The 17897-nt window shown below is 38.6% G+C and overlaps 1 protein-coding gene across 1 annotated transcript in view; it reads left to right on the forward strand.

Moving 5' to 3' along the window:
- The first annotated feature begins 1898 nt into the window (after positions 1-1898).
- Positions 1899-17897, forward strand: part of LOC115436207 (trypsinogen-like protein 3) — a 29817-nt gene continuing 13818 nt past the window's right edge. The window contains exons 1-2 of the mRNA XM_030158985.1: positions 1899-2006; positions 2094-2232. Of these exons, the coding sequence (XP_030014845.1) occupies positions 1910-2006; positions 2094-2232 (236 nt within the window). The 5' untranslated portion in view covers positions 1899-1909. The remainder of the gene's footprint in view (positions 2007-2093; positions 2233-17897) is intronic.

The raw sequence follows: 17897 nt of genomic DNA on the forward strand, positions 1-17897 counted from the left end.
CAGCCTTGTTTTGGACTACCTGAAGCTTTACAACATCAGTTTTATTGGCAGCAGACCATATAGTGGAACAACATTTGAGATGTGATAACACAAGGGACTGAACTACCTGTTTTATAATCACTGGAGTGACAAAGTAGGAGCACCTTCTGACCACAGCAATAGCTTTGCCCATTTTACTAATTACATGGATTATATGGGGTGACCATGACAGATGGGGATCCACTGTGACACCCAAAAGTCTCGTTTGTTGAACTTGCTGTAATTTGGAGTGTTCTATTCAGCATCATTTGAGAATTATTACATAGATGCTGTTTACTTCCAATGAGCATAGATTTTGTTTTGGAGACATTTAGAATCATATTGTTATTTTTGACTCATTTAAGAATAGCAGCTAGCTCCTCTTCCAGTGCATTTGATATTTCAATCACATTATGATTAGAATAATACATTGTAGAGTCATCAGCATACATGACAACTGATGATTTATTTAATGCATAGGGTAAGTCATTCGTATAAACTGAAAAAAGGAGTGGGCCAAGACAGCTGCTTTGAGGTAGGCCACAATAGATACCAGAGCTTTTAGCCAAAGACCATTATAGAAGCTTCACTGGCTGTGGTCAGTGAAATAAGGTCAGTAAGGCCTCATTAAGGTCACTTAACGACACCGTCAGTTAACTGCAGACTTAACTTCCTGCAAGTCTTTCACAACGCCATCTGGTTGTTTATTTGTATTGTCAACCACCATTTGGAAAAAAAACTTGAAGTTATCTTGTTGTTTGATCACGTCTTTACAAAATTCCTTCTGCTGCTCCAGCATAGCATTTAGCATGCTAACGCTAGCATAGCAATCCTCCTCTGTCGGACATGGTTTCAAAGCCTTAGGAGGCATTATTCGTGTCTGTTATCCGTGATGTTGACCAAACAACCCCAAACACTTGCAGACACTTTAGGAAAAGCCCAGTGAAAGAGGTTTAAAGCTTAAAACTGATGACCATGAAAAGACCTGATGACCCGATCTGCTCCCGCTCAGGTCTTTGAGGGTTTAAACACAGACAGATAGTATGTGTTTTTGTTGTTTTTTGCTATAAATTCACCTCAATACTTAGGGTGTTAAATTTTAGGGTGTGTTTTAAATAAATGTATATAGGTATAGTTGTGAGCGGGGAATGGGAGATAAACTAATGTATGTACCAGCTGTAGTGGATAATCTTAATTGTGGCCTTTTAAGCTATTTTGTGCCTCTCTAGTGTTGATAACCAGCTATTTCTGACATTAAATACAGACTGACTTTGGTACTTGTACAACAGAACAATATTGTAACAGTCTTGTTAGAGACACAAATGTTTTCCTTTCCTTAGCCAAATTAAAGTTTTAGGGCATTCACAGTTGTGAAATGTGTGACATTATTTTCAAGATAAGCCTTCTGAGATTGCATCACAGTGAAATATTAACTTTATAAACAGCAGTGGGCATAATATCTCCTCTCTTATCCCCTTTAAGATTTCATCTTATAGTACCATAAACCATTAGTTCATTTATCTGTTGTCCATTTTAGAGGACACTTAAAGACTAACTATAAAAAATGGTTTTAATATAACCAACTAAGCCAAATGTTTCTTTTTTTTTTAACTGCAGGTCTTCCACCAACAACACAAAAGCAATAAATAAAATCGATTATGTTTCACAAATATCCTCTATACACTATAAAGTAGAATCTTGTTCTCTGTGAAGCCTTAATAAGTTACAGGAAATGAGATTTGTCCCGTACATCTATTGCGTTGCAAGTGGAGGTGTTGAAATTTTCTCAGAAAAGTTATTACACCTGAACGGGAAATGATGCTGGAAAGCAATAAAACAGTCTGTTCCTCCCACCGTTCAATACAAACTCACAGGTATAAAGAAAGGTGGAATGATCAGTTATCACACACGATACAGCCAACGACGACAAAAAAACAAGAGCCACAATATGAATCTTCTGTTATTGCTTGTTGCATTAGGGCTTGCAGGTATGTATTCACCGTATAATGTGTAAATTAAAATAAATCAGAACAATGACTTTCAGCTCTTGGTGCTTTTTTGGTGGTGTGTTACAGGAGCAGCTCCCCTCGAGGACAACAAGGTATGCCAGCCTCATTCCAGACCGTGGCATGTCTATCTTGATGGCTACAACTCCTGCAGCGGCGCTCTTATTAATGACCGGTGGCTAATAACCTCCATGGCATGTTCACCCAGGTATGTACTGGATATGGTTCAGTCATTCACATCAAATTAACCCCCAAAGAACAGATTTATATAACTCTGATGCTTTGGATTTATTTCCTTTCTACTAACTTTTGTATCAGTCAACATCAAGTCTGATACATTATTTCAGAGATGTCAAACATGTGATCTCCGGGCCAACCAGGGTTCAATCAGGAAAGAATTTGTGAAATGAAAAAATTACACTGAAGATGCCAACAATCAAACATGCTTAAATTATTATAGTTCAAGAGCCACATATAGATAAATTCAATCTTAAGCTGGTCAGACCAGTAAAATACTGCCATAATAACTTATAAATAATGACACCTGCAAATGTTTCTCTTTATTTTAGTGCAGGGTGTCAAACTCATTTTGGTTCAGGGGCCATATTTAGCCCAATTTGATCTCAAGTGGGCCAGACCAGTAAAATAATGACTTAATAACCTATAAATACAGCTCCAAGTTTTTCTTTTTGTTTCAGTACAAAAAAACCCCAATTAAATTATGAAAATATTTACATTTTACAAAAAGATGTGAATAACCTGAAAAACAGACACAGAAAATTCGTGCCATTTTAACAATATTATGCCTCAACTTATTATTTATACATGTACATTACACACAGTGTTACATAAACATTTGGTAACAGGCAGAATACTGTTAAAATTTTGGAGTCTGGAACTAAAATTTGAACAGTTTCTACAGTATTAAATTTCTTATTATTAACACAACTACAGATCACAGTGGACCCATAAATACACAAAACATTTAGTAACAGGCAGAATATTGTTAAAATTGCACATTTTGAGTTGTTCTTATTTGTTTTTATTCATGTATTTATTTGCGTTTTATTGTGAAATAATAAATTTTAAAATGTAAATATTTTCACAGTGTAATGTTATTTTTTTCACATATATTTTTCCACATAATGTTTCACAAAGAAAATTTGTAGTCGTCATTATTTATGAGTTATTGTGTTGTTATTTTTACTGGAGATCACATTGGTCTGTATGTGGAACCTGAACCAAAATGATCAGAATCTCTTTACTGTCACTGTACAAGTACAGTGAAATTGAGGATTTGGACAACCTTGACTGTTCAGGTTCATTTTTGCACTTTCATCCCGTGGGCCGGAATGGAACCTTTGGCGGGCCAGATTTGGCCCCCGGGCCGCATGTTTGACACCTGTGTTTTAGTGTAAAAAAGTAACACGACATGAAAATATTTACTTTTACAAACTATCATTTTTTTAAAAATATGTGAATAATCTGAAATGTTTTAGAGAAATAAGAGCAATTTTAACAATATTCTTCCTGTTACTTAATGTTTTGTGTCTTTGTAGCTCCACTGTGATCTGGAAGTTGCAATGCACATGTATAAATGATGAGATAAAACATAATATCATGACCTTCATAAAATAATTTCCCAAGTTATTTATTCAGGCTTATTTATTTATTTATTTATTTATTTTCTTTTGGACAAAAATTGCCGTTTTGCCTAAATCACCAGATACTCAATATCTGGTTAAGTGCTTGTGTGTTTGTAAAAAAAAACAAAAAAAAAACCAAAACACTACTTGGGTAATTATTTTAGGAAGGTGACAAAAATGTTAAAATTGCAATTATTTTTCTTCAGAAATTTTTGGTTGTTTATGTTATCCACATTGTTTCAAGGATAGTTTTCATATGTAAGCATTTTCATCATGTTATTTTACTTTTATTCACTCTAGAGAACAGTTTGGAATTATCATTATTTATAGGTTTTAATGTTTTTATTTTTCTGGTCCAGTCCTTGTGAGATCATTTTAGGCTGTGTTAATTAAAATGAGTTTGACACTTCTGTATTATTTGGACATATTCGGACAGCATCTCTAAAAAACGTCTAAAATATCTCCTCAGATATGGACTGCTGTCATATTTTGACATGAACCATTACTCACATCTGCTGTCAAGATATTAACACTACCCATATTTCACATTCAAACACAAATTGTCTTTATCATGATATTGTATTGATATGTAACACGAGTAATATTTTAAGTCCGAATATTGTATTGATACTCCCCGTACCAAATTTCGAGCCATAACACTATTTGTGTTTTATTTCCAAATACTGCGTTGATACTCCCCGCCAACATATTTTAAATCCCAACAGCATTTGCATTTTGATTCCGTATATTGTATTGATACTCCCCGTACCAAATTTCGAGCCATAACACTATTTGTGTTTTATTTCCAAATACTGCGTTGATACTCCCTGCCAACATATTTTAAATCCCAACAGCATTTGCATTTTGATTCCGTATATTGTATTGATACTCCCCGTACCAAATTTTGAGTCACAACACTATTTGTGTTTTATTTCCAAATACTGCATTGATACTCCCCGCCAACATATTTTAAATCCCAACACCATTTGCATTTTGATTCCATATATTCAGGGCCAGATTAACACTTCATTGTACCCTGGGCAACAATATTCAAGGGCCCCATCATCACAACCCCAGGATCCCTATAATCTGGCAAAATACAGAATAAGTTCCAGGAATATATGTAAACATACCCCATACTCCAATATCTAACTATTATCAATTGCATTTTGATGTACAAATGTGTAAATGCTCGTAGAACTATAAGTGCACCACTACAGCCTCTTGTCAAGGCCACTCACTTGCATATGATGATATGAAAACAAAACACATCCTCATCATCAGTATAATCTAAAATTGATCCACTACATTAGAAAGAGAGGGAAGTGTCCTCCATTTTCACAAAAAATAAATAAACCATTTCCAAAGTATCCAATATTTATTTAAGAACACTTTTTGCCAACACAAATGTATTGAATCGTCAGAAAAAGCCCACAGACAAAACACAAACATAATCTGATAGACTCAGATATGAATTTTAAACAGAAATCCCCTTGTCACCTCAGAATTCAACAAGAGAGTTAAAGTAAGTGCAATGTAAACATCTTGAAATCTGCTTTCTCTCAACAATAAACATATCTCAACATTTTCATGGAGCCACCACAAGGAAAAAATAAATATAATGTAGTATAATCTGATAAAATAAACATTTTGGTCCCAGTTTAACTTTTAAACAGAAAACACATCACAATTCAAGGCATGTCAAGGCAAGGGTTAAACATTTTAATACTAAATACTACATATACTAAATACTATAAACCAGTGCCGGCTGCTCGTCTTTTAGACAGGGGAAGCTCACTGTCGGCTTACATAAAAAAAAATAAAAAATTTTAAAAAAAATTAAAAAAAAATTAAAAAAAAAATTAAGAAAATGCTCAGTAACCTTATCGTACCAAGTAGGCGTCTTTTTCAGGGACTGGACCAGTGTCCTCTCAATATCCAGTAGACCTAGGCTGCTTAGATTGCCTTGGCTCATTGTGTTGTGGGTGTTAGACTTCAGCCTTTTTAAACTACAGATGCTCCTTTCACTCCAACCTAGCCGACAGTTTGACTGATTTAACTATCTACAAAACGATATTAAACTCGAACAAGAAATGATTAAATTATGGAACTGAAACAAGAAAACGCTGAAACTATGTTAAATTGAAACAAGGAAGTACAATGAGTGTGTTTTATTTACAGTGCAAAAAATGAACGAGTAATTTCGTAGTACTTTCTCTCTTGATTTCACAGCAGAATGCGCGATGTTACTAAACTGAACTGTGTCAGTGAAGGAGTAGATCTGAAAACAGCTGTCAATCAAACGGGATTCAGCCTTTCGACCGATCCTCCAATCAGCACGTGGGATTCTGACATAGCCCGTTCGAGCTCCGCCCACAGCTCCATTCACCCGCAGAGACACCCGGTGTCCGGGGGCGGGACAACATCGTGGCATTTATCCAATTACCGTCCAGTTTTGACGCAATGAAAAAAACTGTTCCATTCAGTCCCATTGAAGCCCAGAGACGCCCGCAGTCTACGGACAAATGCACTGAGCAGAGATGTATGAGAAAACAGCGCAACGGGAATGTATGAGAAGTGAACAACATCGCGTCCGTTGGTTTGTGATAAAGCTGATTTGAACGAACTCATCTTTGAGATGAACGTGTTCTAACACATTTGTAGTCAATAAAATGTCAACACAACCGAACATATTTAACCATTTCATTTTCATCATTTTAGGGGAAGCCGGGCTTCCCTTGCAGTCTATGAGAAATCGCCACTGCTATAAACATCTGGAAAACCGTCAATTTCTCTCAAAGAAATACTTACCTGACCAATACTAAACTTCCCACTTAGCTGCTTCTCCATGTTTGCAATGTTTGATTCGCGTATGTCGCGTAGTTCTTGACGTCTCACATCCCGCTCAGTGCACGCACGTTGATTTGCGTCACCGCTGATTGGCTTTTTGGACTGACCAATGAGGAGAGGGTCTCAGCTCACGGTCACAGACAGCAGGAGCAGGGTTTCTGTGCAGTGCAATGGCTCCGGGCAGCGGACAGTTTCATTTATAAGCAAAAGATAACCAGATATTTTCGTTATGCCTGAGCTACCCAGGGCCCTTCAGAGGTCGCGGGCCCCTGGGCAATTGCCCAGTTGCCCATATGGTTAATCCGGGCTTGCATATATTGTATTGATACTCTCCGTACCAAATTCCGAGCCATAACACTATTTGTGTTTTATTTCCAAATACTGCATTGATACTCCCCACCAACATATTTTAAATCCCAACACCATTTGCATTTTGATTCCATATATTGTATTGATACTCTCCGTACCAAATTTTGAGTCATAACACTATTTGTGTTTTATTTCCAAATACTGCATTGATACTCCCCACCAACATATTTTAAATCCCAACACCATTTGCATTTTGATTCCATATATTGTATTGATACTCTCCGTACCAAATTTTGAGTCATAACACTATTTGTGTTTTATTTCCAAATACTGCATTGATACACCCCGCCAACATATTTTAAATCCCAACAGCATTTGCATTTTGATTCCGTATATTGTATTGATACTCCCCGTACCAAATTCCGAGCCATAACACTATTTGTGTTTTATTTCCAAATACTGCATTGATACTCCCCACCAACATATTTTAAATCCCAACACCATTTGCATTTTGATTCCATATATTGTATTGATACTCCCCGTACCAAATTCCGAGCCATAACACTATTTGTGTTTTATTTCCGAATACTGCATTGATACACCCCGCCAACATATTTTAAATCCTAACACCATTTGCATTTTGATTCCATATATTGTATTGATACTCCCCGTACCAAATTTCAAGTCATAACACTATGTTTTTTTTCCAAATAATGCATTGATACTCCCTGCAAACACATTTCACATCCTAACACCACTTGTGTTTTTAATCCAAATACTTCATATATACTACCTGCAACCATATTTCAAGCCCTTAAACCCATTTGCATTTTGATTCCGTATATTGCACTGATACTCCCCGCAACCAAATTTCGAGTAATAACAGTATTTGTGTTTTATTTCGGAAAAATGCAATGATACTCCCTGCAAACATATTTTAACCATTTGCATTTTTGATTCAGAATTCTGCACTGATATACCCTTAAACCACATTGTAAGTTCTTTAAATTATTTCAGCAGTCCATATATTTCATTTTACCATTCATGGCCCATTGCATGACTTACTATACCCAGTACAGTTCATTGAAGCGTCCCCAATGAGCTTTACTCCTTTTTTCCCCTCTACACCAATTCTTATCAAAAATGGGTGATCTACTTTAAAGATACAAAATCAATATATATATTACCAACAAAAATCACTTGATACAAATAACTCACTATTTATTCTTGTATAATAATAAAGTGCAAACATTTTATACACACAGTGCCAAAACTAAGTGGAAACACAGACAGTATACAAAAAAACTAATATCCAAAACAAGTTAGGACTGGTCTAAAACTGAAGTTTCAAAATGTATGGAACAAGGTAGTAAAGAAAAACATACACCACAACAATCTCTTAAGCATCTTCATCATCTTTCACCTCACTCAAATGCAGATAGATTGATTTTCTATCTGAAGTAGGGAAGGGCCTTTTTGAAAAGTGTCCACTGCCTTTGCGTAGGTGTGTGGATCTTGGCTCGACACCCTTCTTTCGATTTTTGTCCAGTGCCTTCTGGCAGGTTTCCATAATTTTCGACAGCCGTGCTGCTCGCCACTCTGGTGAGGAAAATTTGTACACAGTCTTGTCCTCATCACTCTCCTCGTCGCTAACAAAGTTGGCATCAGCCCCACAAAGATACTCCCAGTCCTCTGGAGATAGGATCCCCTGTCCCACTTTGACCCGTTTCTTGAAAAGCTGTGTGACAGATGAGAAGAGGAAGTTAGTCTTTTGAAGCAAACAACAAAACATGTTGTTCAAGTTAATGTATGAAAGTAGCCTGTTTTTGAGTAATGACCTCTGTATGAAGATAGAAACAGGGTTCGCACACCTTTTTCATGGTCAAATTCAAGTACTTTTCAAGGACTTTCAAGGTCAGTTTTCAAGCTTTTCCAGCACCTTAACCAGTTGTAATTTGCACAATGCGATGAATTCATTCACACTCAAAATGGCAATTTTGGCAATGTTGCGTTGCGTCTTAGTAGCAGCTGGCTTCAATATTACACAGTGTTTCTAGTACTTCCGCCGCCGACTGATCGCGGTCACACGGTGATCGATCCCGAGATAGCCTACAAACACCCTGTGGGTGAGAGCAGTGCGGCCGGTCAGAATCATCTCACCACTTACACGTCTAGACAGTGCTTCTACATCACATATGCCTTGTACATAGCTAGCGGTTAGCATAAAAATGAACATGTAGGGCTAACGTAGCAGCCAGTACACTTGTGTGGCTTACCTCTCATGTGACTGGAGAGTGCAGACTCTCCCACTGCGAAAAGTCGAATCTCTTTTCTGCATACTTTGCAGTATGTCACATGTCAAGTTGCTCCATGTTTGAGCCATGTTTTATATTTTACATTTTCCAGCCACTGTTTGTTAAAATGACATCCTCTCGGCATGTTGGTTCGGCGTTCTCACCGCTTGGGAGCAACGTCACACATGACAACTGACCAGCATGTGCAAACAGCAAACAGTGAAGTCCACCAGAGAGAGCGCTTAACATTTTCTAATGTCCTTTTTATTTCTCTCTCTTTTATAAGCAGTCTATTAAGTGAGATTGCTATTTGTTGTGAAATGTGTGATTACAATAGCAAGCATTTATAAGCACTAGACCCAAAATTCAAGCATTTTTCAAACCTTAAAAACACAACATTAAAATCCAAGCATTTTCAAGGATTTCAAGCACCCGTACGAACCCTGAAGAAAAGTGCCATAAATCCAAAGAAGAGCAGACTATGATTTGCACTTGGAAAATCCGTAATTCTCAACTTGTAAATGTGCATATTACAATTTTTAAAAGCGCTTCTCCAAGTTTGCACTTGTAACTTCAGATTTGCAAATCTGCATCTGCACGGCAGGATTTGCATCTGCTACTTCCTATCTGCTGGCTCAGTTGCGTCACACTGGGCGCAAGTGGTGGAGCATGGTCTGCGAGTGCACTTTGTTTCTCATATTCAACCGAAAGAATCGTGCCAAAAATCACGTGAGGAGGTTGATGCAACTGAGCGAGCAGATAGGAAGTAGCAGATGCAAATCCTGCTGTGCAGATCTGCAGATCTGAAGTTACAAGTGCAAACTTGGAGAAGCACTTTTAAAAATTCTGATATGCACATTTACAAGTTGAGAATTACGGATTTTCCAAGTGCAAATCATAGTCTGCTCTTCTTTGGATTTATGGCACTTTTCTACCTTCATACCTCTGATATTCCTTACATAAAACAGGTATTTGATTACCATTATTAATAAATGCAACATTATGAAGCAAGGCAATAACTCACTCTATCTCTCCTGCTGGTAAGAGTCTTCCTCCTCTTTACATCCTCCTTGGTCCCCTCCAGGTCCTGCTTCCTACTGGCCTTGTAGGACTCAAAAGCCCTGTTGCAGGCTCCTAGTGAAAGAAAATTACAACACAAACACACTATATCATGAACCCTTAATGTTATATTTTAAGGCATATCAAAAGGATAGTGATCACTCAAAACATCAGCAGACAGCTAACAATTAGGCTCATAGATAACACAATCAGACTTATTTCTAACTTGGCTTGTGCCCCAGTGTGGCTCAGCATCTTTAATAGCTCCTATCACCGCCCCGGTCACCTTTTCATTGTGATCATTTCATGTGATCATTGTGAGCAAGACATGTTACAAAAAAAACCCTAACTGTGTCTTGTAATTTTTACAAACAGTGGCAATTCAGGGGGAAAGATGGGAGAAAAAAACAAAGCAAAACATACTTGTCCTCTGGCTGGAACTTCCATTGGAGATCTGTGAGGCTTCTATATGTGCGACGAACCAGGGCCTGTAAGGATATAAATACAGATTTAATTTAAAGATTAAGTAAACAAAGAAAAAGCATCTGTTCTAAGTCAATCATATTAAAAAAAAAAACAAGAAAAAAACAACAACAAAAAAACAGATGTCTTAGGAAAAATCCTGCCAAATTTGAATGCTAGAAAATGTTTAGCATGTTGAATAAGGTGTAACACACCATGAAAACTCATGGTCTGTTAAAGGTTCACACTTTTCAAAATTGCCCTATCGCTTTCTGCCACCGAGCATTGTGAGGAGGTACACTGAGTGGCGTTTTGAGAGCAGGGGAGGGGGAGAGACCGGCCGCTGAGTGCTTTGAATGGAGGTGAATGGGATTGCCCCTCACTGGCTCTCAAACTAATTAAATACACCATCAAATGACTCAAAAACACTTGTGTGGACAACTGGTAGGTTGCACAGTTGCCACGCTACAAAAAAATTATTTAATATTTCAAGACAGAGTTGTTTTAGAGTAGAGTTTTGTTTTTAGAGTAGAGTAACTTCATAAATTAGAAGATTTTTGGCAAGTCTCCATCTGAGAAATCTATGGAGGTTTAATATTACAACACAATTTCATACAATATGTAGTGGGAGGATCCCTACTTCATTTCTCTCAGATAAAGGCCTACAAATGTTTTGGGTGATAAAAAGTACATACCGTCAACTCGGGTGGAATCTTTGTGGTTGTGGTAGAGGTGGTAGAATTTGTCTCAATTTTCTCCACCCTCTCCATAATGTCATCCAACTTATTATTGATGGTGTCAGAGAGGGTGTCAACACTTTTTTGAAGTTGTAGGATTGCACTAAAAATGTGAGGGGAGAAAATGGTTAAAATCCCAATCTGATGTAGGCTGGGGCAAACACAAATAATCAAACAAGGCAAAAGACAAAATGATTAACTGTAGGGCTGCGCAATATAGCCAAAAAAATTAAATATTGATTTTTTTTCTACTTAAAATCTAATCAACAATTTTAATTGACTTTCTTCTGTGTAAATACACAAAGACACAAATTAGAATTTTCATTGGATGCTGAAACATCAGCATATAACTGTATAGGCCATATAACTTTTGCTATGGTAATTTTGCAACCCTTCTGTGGGCACTGTATTTAAATAAATACATGGATAAGAAAATAATAAAAAATAAATAAATAAAGCAGTACCGTATAACTGGAGAAAAAAAAGCGCAATTAATACATTACAACAATAAACAGGCACCGGATCAAAATAGCTGGGTGCCAGAGAAACATTAAACTCGATTTTCTGATGAAATTTTCTTAGTAGATTAAAAAAAATAATAATAATATCGAATTAAATCAAATTCACTTTATCGCCCAGCTCTTGCTTTATATTGACGATGCGAGACATGGACATGTCAAGTGTGTAGCTTACATTCATCATGATGAAAACACATTTCAGACAATAAAGTAGAGAATCCGACTAAAGATACTCACCTCCATATGTCATCTCGGGTTACTTGTCCCAAGTTTGGACGAGCTGGTGTCCGTTTCGACGTCCGTTTCGGCGTCCGGGAAGATGAGCCGTCTCCCATTCTAGACGGTGGAGTGTTCCCCCGGCGTGAGCGGGCAAGAGGCGACACAGACCTCGAACGAGACCTTGACCTAGGCCTCGAAGACTTTTTATTCTTTTGTCGTCCCACGACGTCCATAGCGCTTCAGAATCAGATGCGAAGACGGGACAAAATGGCGGGCTACACTTCTAAATATCTGGCGCGTGCTAACCCAGCAAGCAAATCACTGCCACTGATGTTGATCACAGCCAATCAAATAAAACTTTGTTAAGACTTGAAATGCATTGTGGGTCCTCGAGCTTGGCGAAAGGGCGAAATGATGCAATTTCAAATTAGACCTATGGGGGAGCCAGTCACGTCCATCCAATCACGGCAATCAGGACATACAAGACGCTCTCGCTGGCACCCCACTCATCTCATCTCCTGCTTTTGTGATATAACAAGACAAGAAAATGCATCGACGGAGGAAAAGAACGTGGGGGCTTCTGTTTTGCGATCATTGTGAGGAATACGTCTCCAAGTCGACGTTTTATCGTCATCGAGAAATGGTAAGGTTATTTACTACTATTATTACTACTACTATTAACTTCGGATAAGTGAGTAGCATTCTAGCCGCGGCTAACTGCGGCCATAGTGCTACTTCTCACAGCTTCATAACCATGGTGGCCAGACTTCGGACATGTTATTTGGGGGGGTGGGCTCGAGGAGAGCGCCGGCGCACCGCTCCACATGGCTACCGCTTGGAAGCCCCATGGAGATGAACCTCCGGCGCCTCGCTCCGCTCTCCTCCCACACCCCGCGGTAACGAGTGAGACACGGTTCACGGTAGACGAGTAGCCGCGCTCCTCGCGACTGAGCGTAGAGTTTCGCGGATAACAACACTATTCAGAGCATGGTGAATGAGCAAGCTACAAGTTATCCAGATTTGCGTTTTGGAAGCATTTATTGGCGATTATCATTAGTTTTGAAGTGATCATGAGGGGCTGTACGGCTCACATTTAGAGGCGTTGTGCTATTAATTTGTTACCTACCAGAAATGGTACTTTGTCCGCAGCGATGGGAGATGAAATTATATACCTTTCCCTAATTGGCTGTAAGTGTACAGGTAAACTGTAATTGTTTCCAAATGACTGAAGAATATTTTATTTGTATTGTGACCTACAGGAGATGAGCAGACCATTGTCCAAACAGATTGAAGATTCTTCATCAGAAGATGAGCGGCAGCAGCATCAGGTAATTGATGCTGTGATTAAAATTATAGTTGACTATGTCATATCTATTAGCCCACAATGGTGTCGGATGACATATACATTGCACTTAACTACTGAGTGTTCATATGTGTAGAAATCTTTATCATACGTGAATATTCATCATATTTTGTTATTTTCACCTCCAGAAAAGGAGAAGATTACAACTGATTGAAGAATCTTCAGAAGATGAGAAGCAGCAGCATCAGGTAATTGATGCTGTGATTAAAATTATAGTTGACCATGTCATATCTATTAGTCCACTGTGGTGTCAGATGCCATAATTATATACATTGCACTCAACAACTGAGTGTTCATACCTGCATGAGTTGACTGCATTTGTGTCCTAATGACTGAAGAATATTTTCTTTGTATTGTGACCTACAGGAGATGAGCAGACCATTCTTCAAAAAGATTGAAGATTCTTCATCAGAAGATGAGCAGCAGCATCAGGTAATTGATGCTGCGGTTAAAATGATCGTTGACTACATCATATCTATTAGCCCACAATGGTGTCGGATAACATTATATACATTGCACTTAACTACTGAGTGTTCATACGTGTAGAAATCTTTATCATACGTGAATATTCATCATATTTTGTAATTTTCATCTCCAGAAAAGGAGAAGATTACAACTGATTGAAGAATCTTCAGAAGATGAGCAGCAGCACAAGGTAACTGTGGTTGATGAACAAGTACAGTCATAAAAGACTACATTTTCATAGAAATGACAGTGTAGTTATTAATGTCAGGTGCATACGTAAGATTACATTGCCTAACTGTGTGTTCACACCAAAAGCGTCAAAAGCTGCAAGGATGCCGGAAGTTAATACATTTTCAATGAGAGCCGGCGTCCTGGGCGTCCAAAGCGTCAAACGCCATCTACCGCTCACCTAGAGCGTCCAAAGCGGCACAAGAGGAGAAGTTGAACCTCGCTTAACTTTATGGTAATTAGCTATGACGCGGTTCAGCGGCAGCCAATCAGAGTAGAGGTGTCCTTTGCTCGAGCAGCAGCAGGCATGAACTCCAGAACCAAAACATCCGAAATCACCCGAGCGACACTGGCCACTATGTAGCTGACAGTTCTCACACCCACACGGTAGCTACTAGCAATTGTGTGGTATGATCACCAGTAGCCAGGAAACGAAGGCAAATTGCCAGACGCTGTGATGGGGAGATGGGACGCCGGTAGTTCATGCTCTGCGCAGCGATGAGTGGCCCAATCTTCATCAGCAGAGTGTCGAACTGCTGGACGTCCAACCTGAAGTAGCGCTGGAAGCGCTCTCTGTCCAGCCACAGCTCCATCACCAGCCGGTGAAATTCTCCGAGCTCCTCACGGCGCCGAAGGATGTCGTGCACCCAAACCCAGCGACGGCGTCTTCTCCAGTAGTGCAGGCAGGCAACAGCACACAGCACAGCGATGTCTCACAAATCCATGATGACTCGATATGAGTTTGAGGGTTGGACATGCATATTTATAGTCATCGCAGACTGATACAAATGAGCGGGATTTAATTTAATTTGCTGCGCTCCCCGGCCCTTTAAATGACAGGCGGGATTTAACTTTTGATGTCAGACACGTCCAAAGCTGCAAAAACATTACACTTTGGACGCTTTGACGCTCGGGCTAGAGCGTTTTTGCAGCTTTTGACGCTTTTGGTGTGAACGCACAGTAATTCAGCTATTGATATCCTTGCATGTTGTAAATCGGACAGAAAACAAAAATCCAAATGATGGAAAAGGGGTCAAGGTATATGTACTTTGTATAAATACCCCACAATCCAGTTACTAACCTAGTTTGTCTTTTGTGCTCCAGATGCTCAGAAGCGTCCATTCTCTTTCGACTGAAACATCTTCTCAAGATGAGCTGGTCAGTAAACTGAAAGTTAGCTGTTAGTTGCTACCATTAAAACATCATCTATAAAAAGCACACCAAAAGAAGCATGTGTAAAGAGTGTTAAATTAGAGGAGATACTTATTACCTGTTTTGTTTTTGTTTTTTTGTTTGTTTTTTTTTAGAATTTTGGTTAAGGTTTTTTTGAGTGACAGTGACCTTTACTAATAGTTAGGATTTAAAACATTCCACAATCCAGTTATTAATCCAGTTATTTTTGCTCCAGGTGACCAGAAGCTCCCCTTGTAGCTCCACTGAAAACTCTTCAGAAGATGAGCAGGTACATGCAATGAATTGTTAAAGATGTATTACCATTGTATCATTTTAATGATAATGATAAAGTTGTCATGTCATTTTAATGATCACAGAGTGAGAGTGGTCAAGAGTGTTCTTGACCACAGATACAAATTAGCTTACTTGCTTCATATTCTGCCTTTGTTTTACCATTCGAAACAGTTTAAGAACCTTTAAAATGTAGGAATTTAGCATTAGGTGCAAATATATCTACAAATCCTGGTTTACCATCCTGGATGTGAAATTCACATTTCATTTTCATTCTACTGATCAGATTGTTTGCTGTTTGTGTGTCTTCTCATTTTAGTCTTCTGAGGACCAAGAAGTGTGGAGTGAAAATGAAGAGAGAGAAACTCCTGAGGAAACTGGTGGAGGTGCACCACATGCCATTGTCACATTCTTGCTTTTGTTACTGTCAAAGTGGAAATCTTTTTTCACAGTCTCTGACAGGGCATTTGAGTCAGTTTTAAGAATTTTCAGAATTATGTTTCATGTACTAACTAGTGCATTTCAATTAACGCCTTTACAAGATATCATAGCACATTTCCCTGCATCTTTGTACATGTTCAATAAGGCAATATCCGCAAACAGAAATGATTTTACAACATTCGTTGTATGCCCAGAGTGTCATTCTGTGTATACCTTAGATGAAGCTGTAATAGTAAAATGTGATGCAAGTGGGAAGGCCATCCAGAAAAAGTCCAAAAAATGTTGCCACGTATCATTTCCCAGCCATCCACAAAAGCGATTCCATAAGAAGTGTGACACTGTGCTAATGAAATCTGTTATCGGGAAAGATGGAAAAGAGTTTCTTTACCCCAAAAGAAAATTCTGTTATCGTAGTTTGATCAAATCTATTAGTGATATGTTTAAGAGACCTAGCTTCAAAGAGTCCTGTGAAATGTGGAGACAGCGTAATGTGAAGGGGGGAGTATATGGTGACATTTTTGATGGGCAGGTCTGGAAGGACTTTCAGGTATTTGAAGGCAAGCCATTTTTAAAAGAGGTTGGGAATCTTGGTTTTATGCTCAACGTTGACTGGTTCCAGCCTTATAAATATGTCAGTGACTCTATTGGTGTAATGTACTTGGCATTGATGAATCTTCCAAGGGAGGAAAGGTTTAAGAAGGATAATATTATAGTAGTTGGAATTATACCAGGTCCCCATGAGCCAAAGGAGCACATAAATGGGTTTTTAGAACCTTTGGTCAGTGATTTGAAACTATTGTGGGCTGGTTTAGATATTGATGGACAATTTGTCCGTGGAGCGTTGTTGTCCTTAGCAAGTGACATTCCAGCTGCTAGAAAAACTGGAGGTTTCCTCGGCCATATGGCAAAAATGGGTTGCAGTAAGTACCTAAAAAGCTTTCCAAGGACTAAGGACAATAAGGTTGATTACTCTGGGTTTGATGATACATGGCCTGTTAGAAGTAACCCAGACCACTGTAGATATGCCAAAGAAGCTAAGAGGGCTCAAAACAAAGCTGAAAAAAGCAAGATCGAAAGTAAATATGGAGCCAGATACAGCTGTCTCCATGAATTACCGTATTTTGATGTTGTTCGAATGCATGTTATTGATCCAATGCATAACTTGCTAGAGGGTACAGCTAAAAGAGTAATGCAAGTTTGGAAAGAAAGAGGGGTAATCTCCAAGAAAGGATTTGCCACAATAAACTCACTGAAGCTTCCAAGTAACATTGACTCTGGTATACCTTCAAAAATTGAGGCCACTTTTGAGGGTTTCACTGCAGCACAGTGGAAACTCTGGGTTTGTGTCTATTCCACATTTGCCCTTAAAGGAGTCATAGTAGAAGAGGACTACTCTTTGTGGAGAGTTTTTGTTTCTGCAGCACAAAAACTATGCTCCAGAGTTATTAATGAGGTGCAGATTGAGGATGCCCATAGATGTCTCCAAATGTTTTGTAGATCCTTCGAAAACCAATATGGTAAACAGTGGTGCACTATGAATATGCATTTACATCTGCATTTGAAGTCGTGTGTTAAAGACTTTGGACCTGTTCATGGATTCTGGTGCTTCTCATTTGAACGTGCCAATGGCACATTGGGAGATTACCACACTAATAACCAAGACACTGAGGTGATTATGATGCGAAAATGGCTCGCTGACTGGCAGGTGGCAGGCAAACAGTTAATGTGCCCAGGTCTTTTGGATAGATTTGATGCAGAACTTGAAACATTATTCCATAAGACCCCCACTGCCACAACTATCCAGGCCGAGAAGTTACA

This window comes from Sphaeramia orbicularis, chromosome 16 (genome assembly GCF_902148855.1).
Source record: "Sphaeramia orbicularis chromosome 16, fSphaOr1.1, whole genome shotgun sequence".
Lineage (NCBI taxonomy): Eukaryota > Metazoa > Chordata > Actinopteri > Kurtiformes > Apogonidae > Sphaeramia > Sphaeramia orbicularis.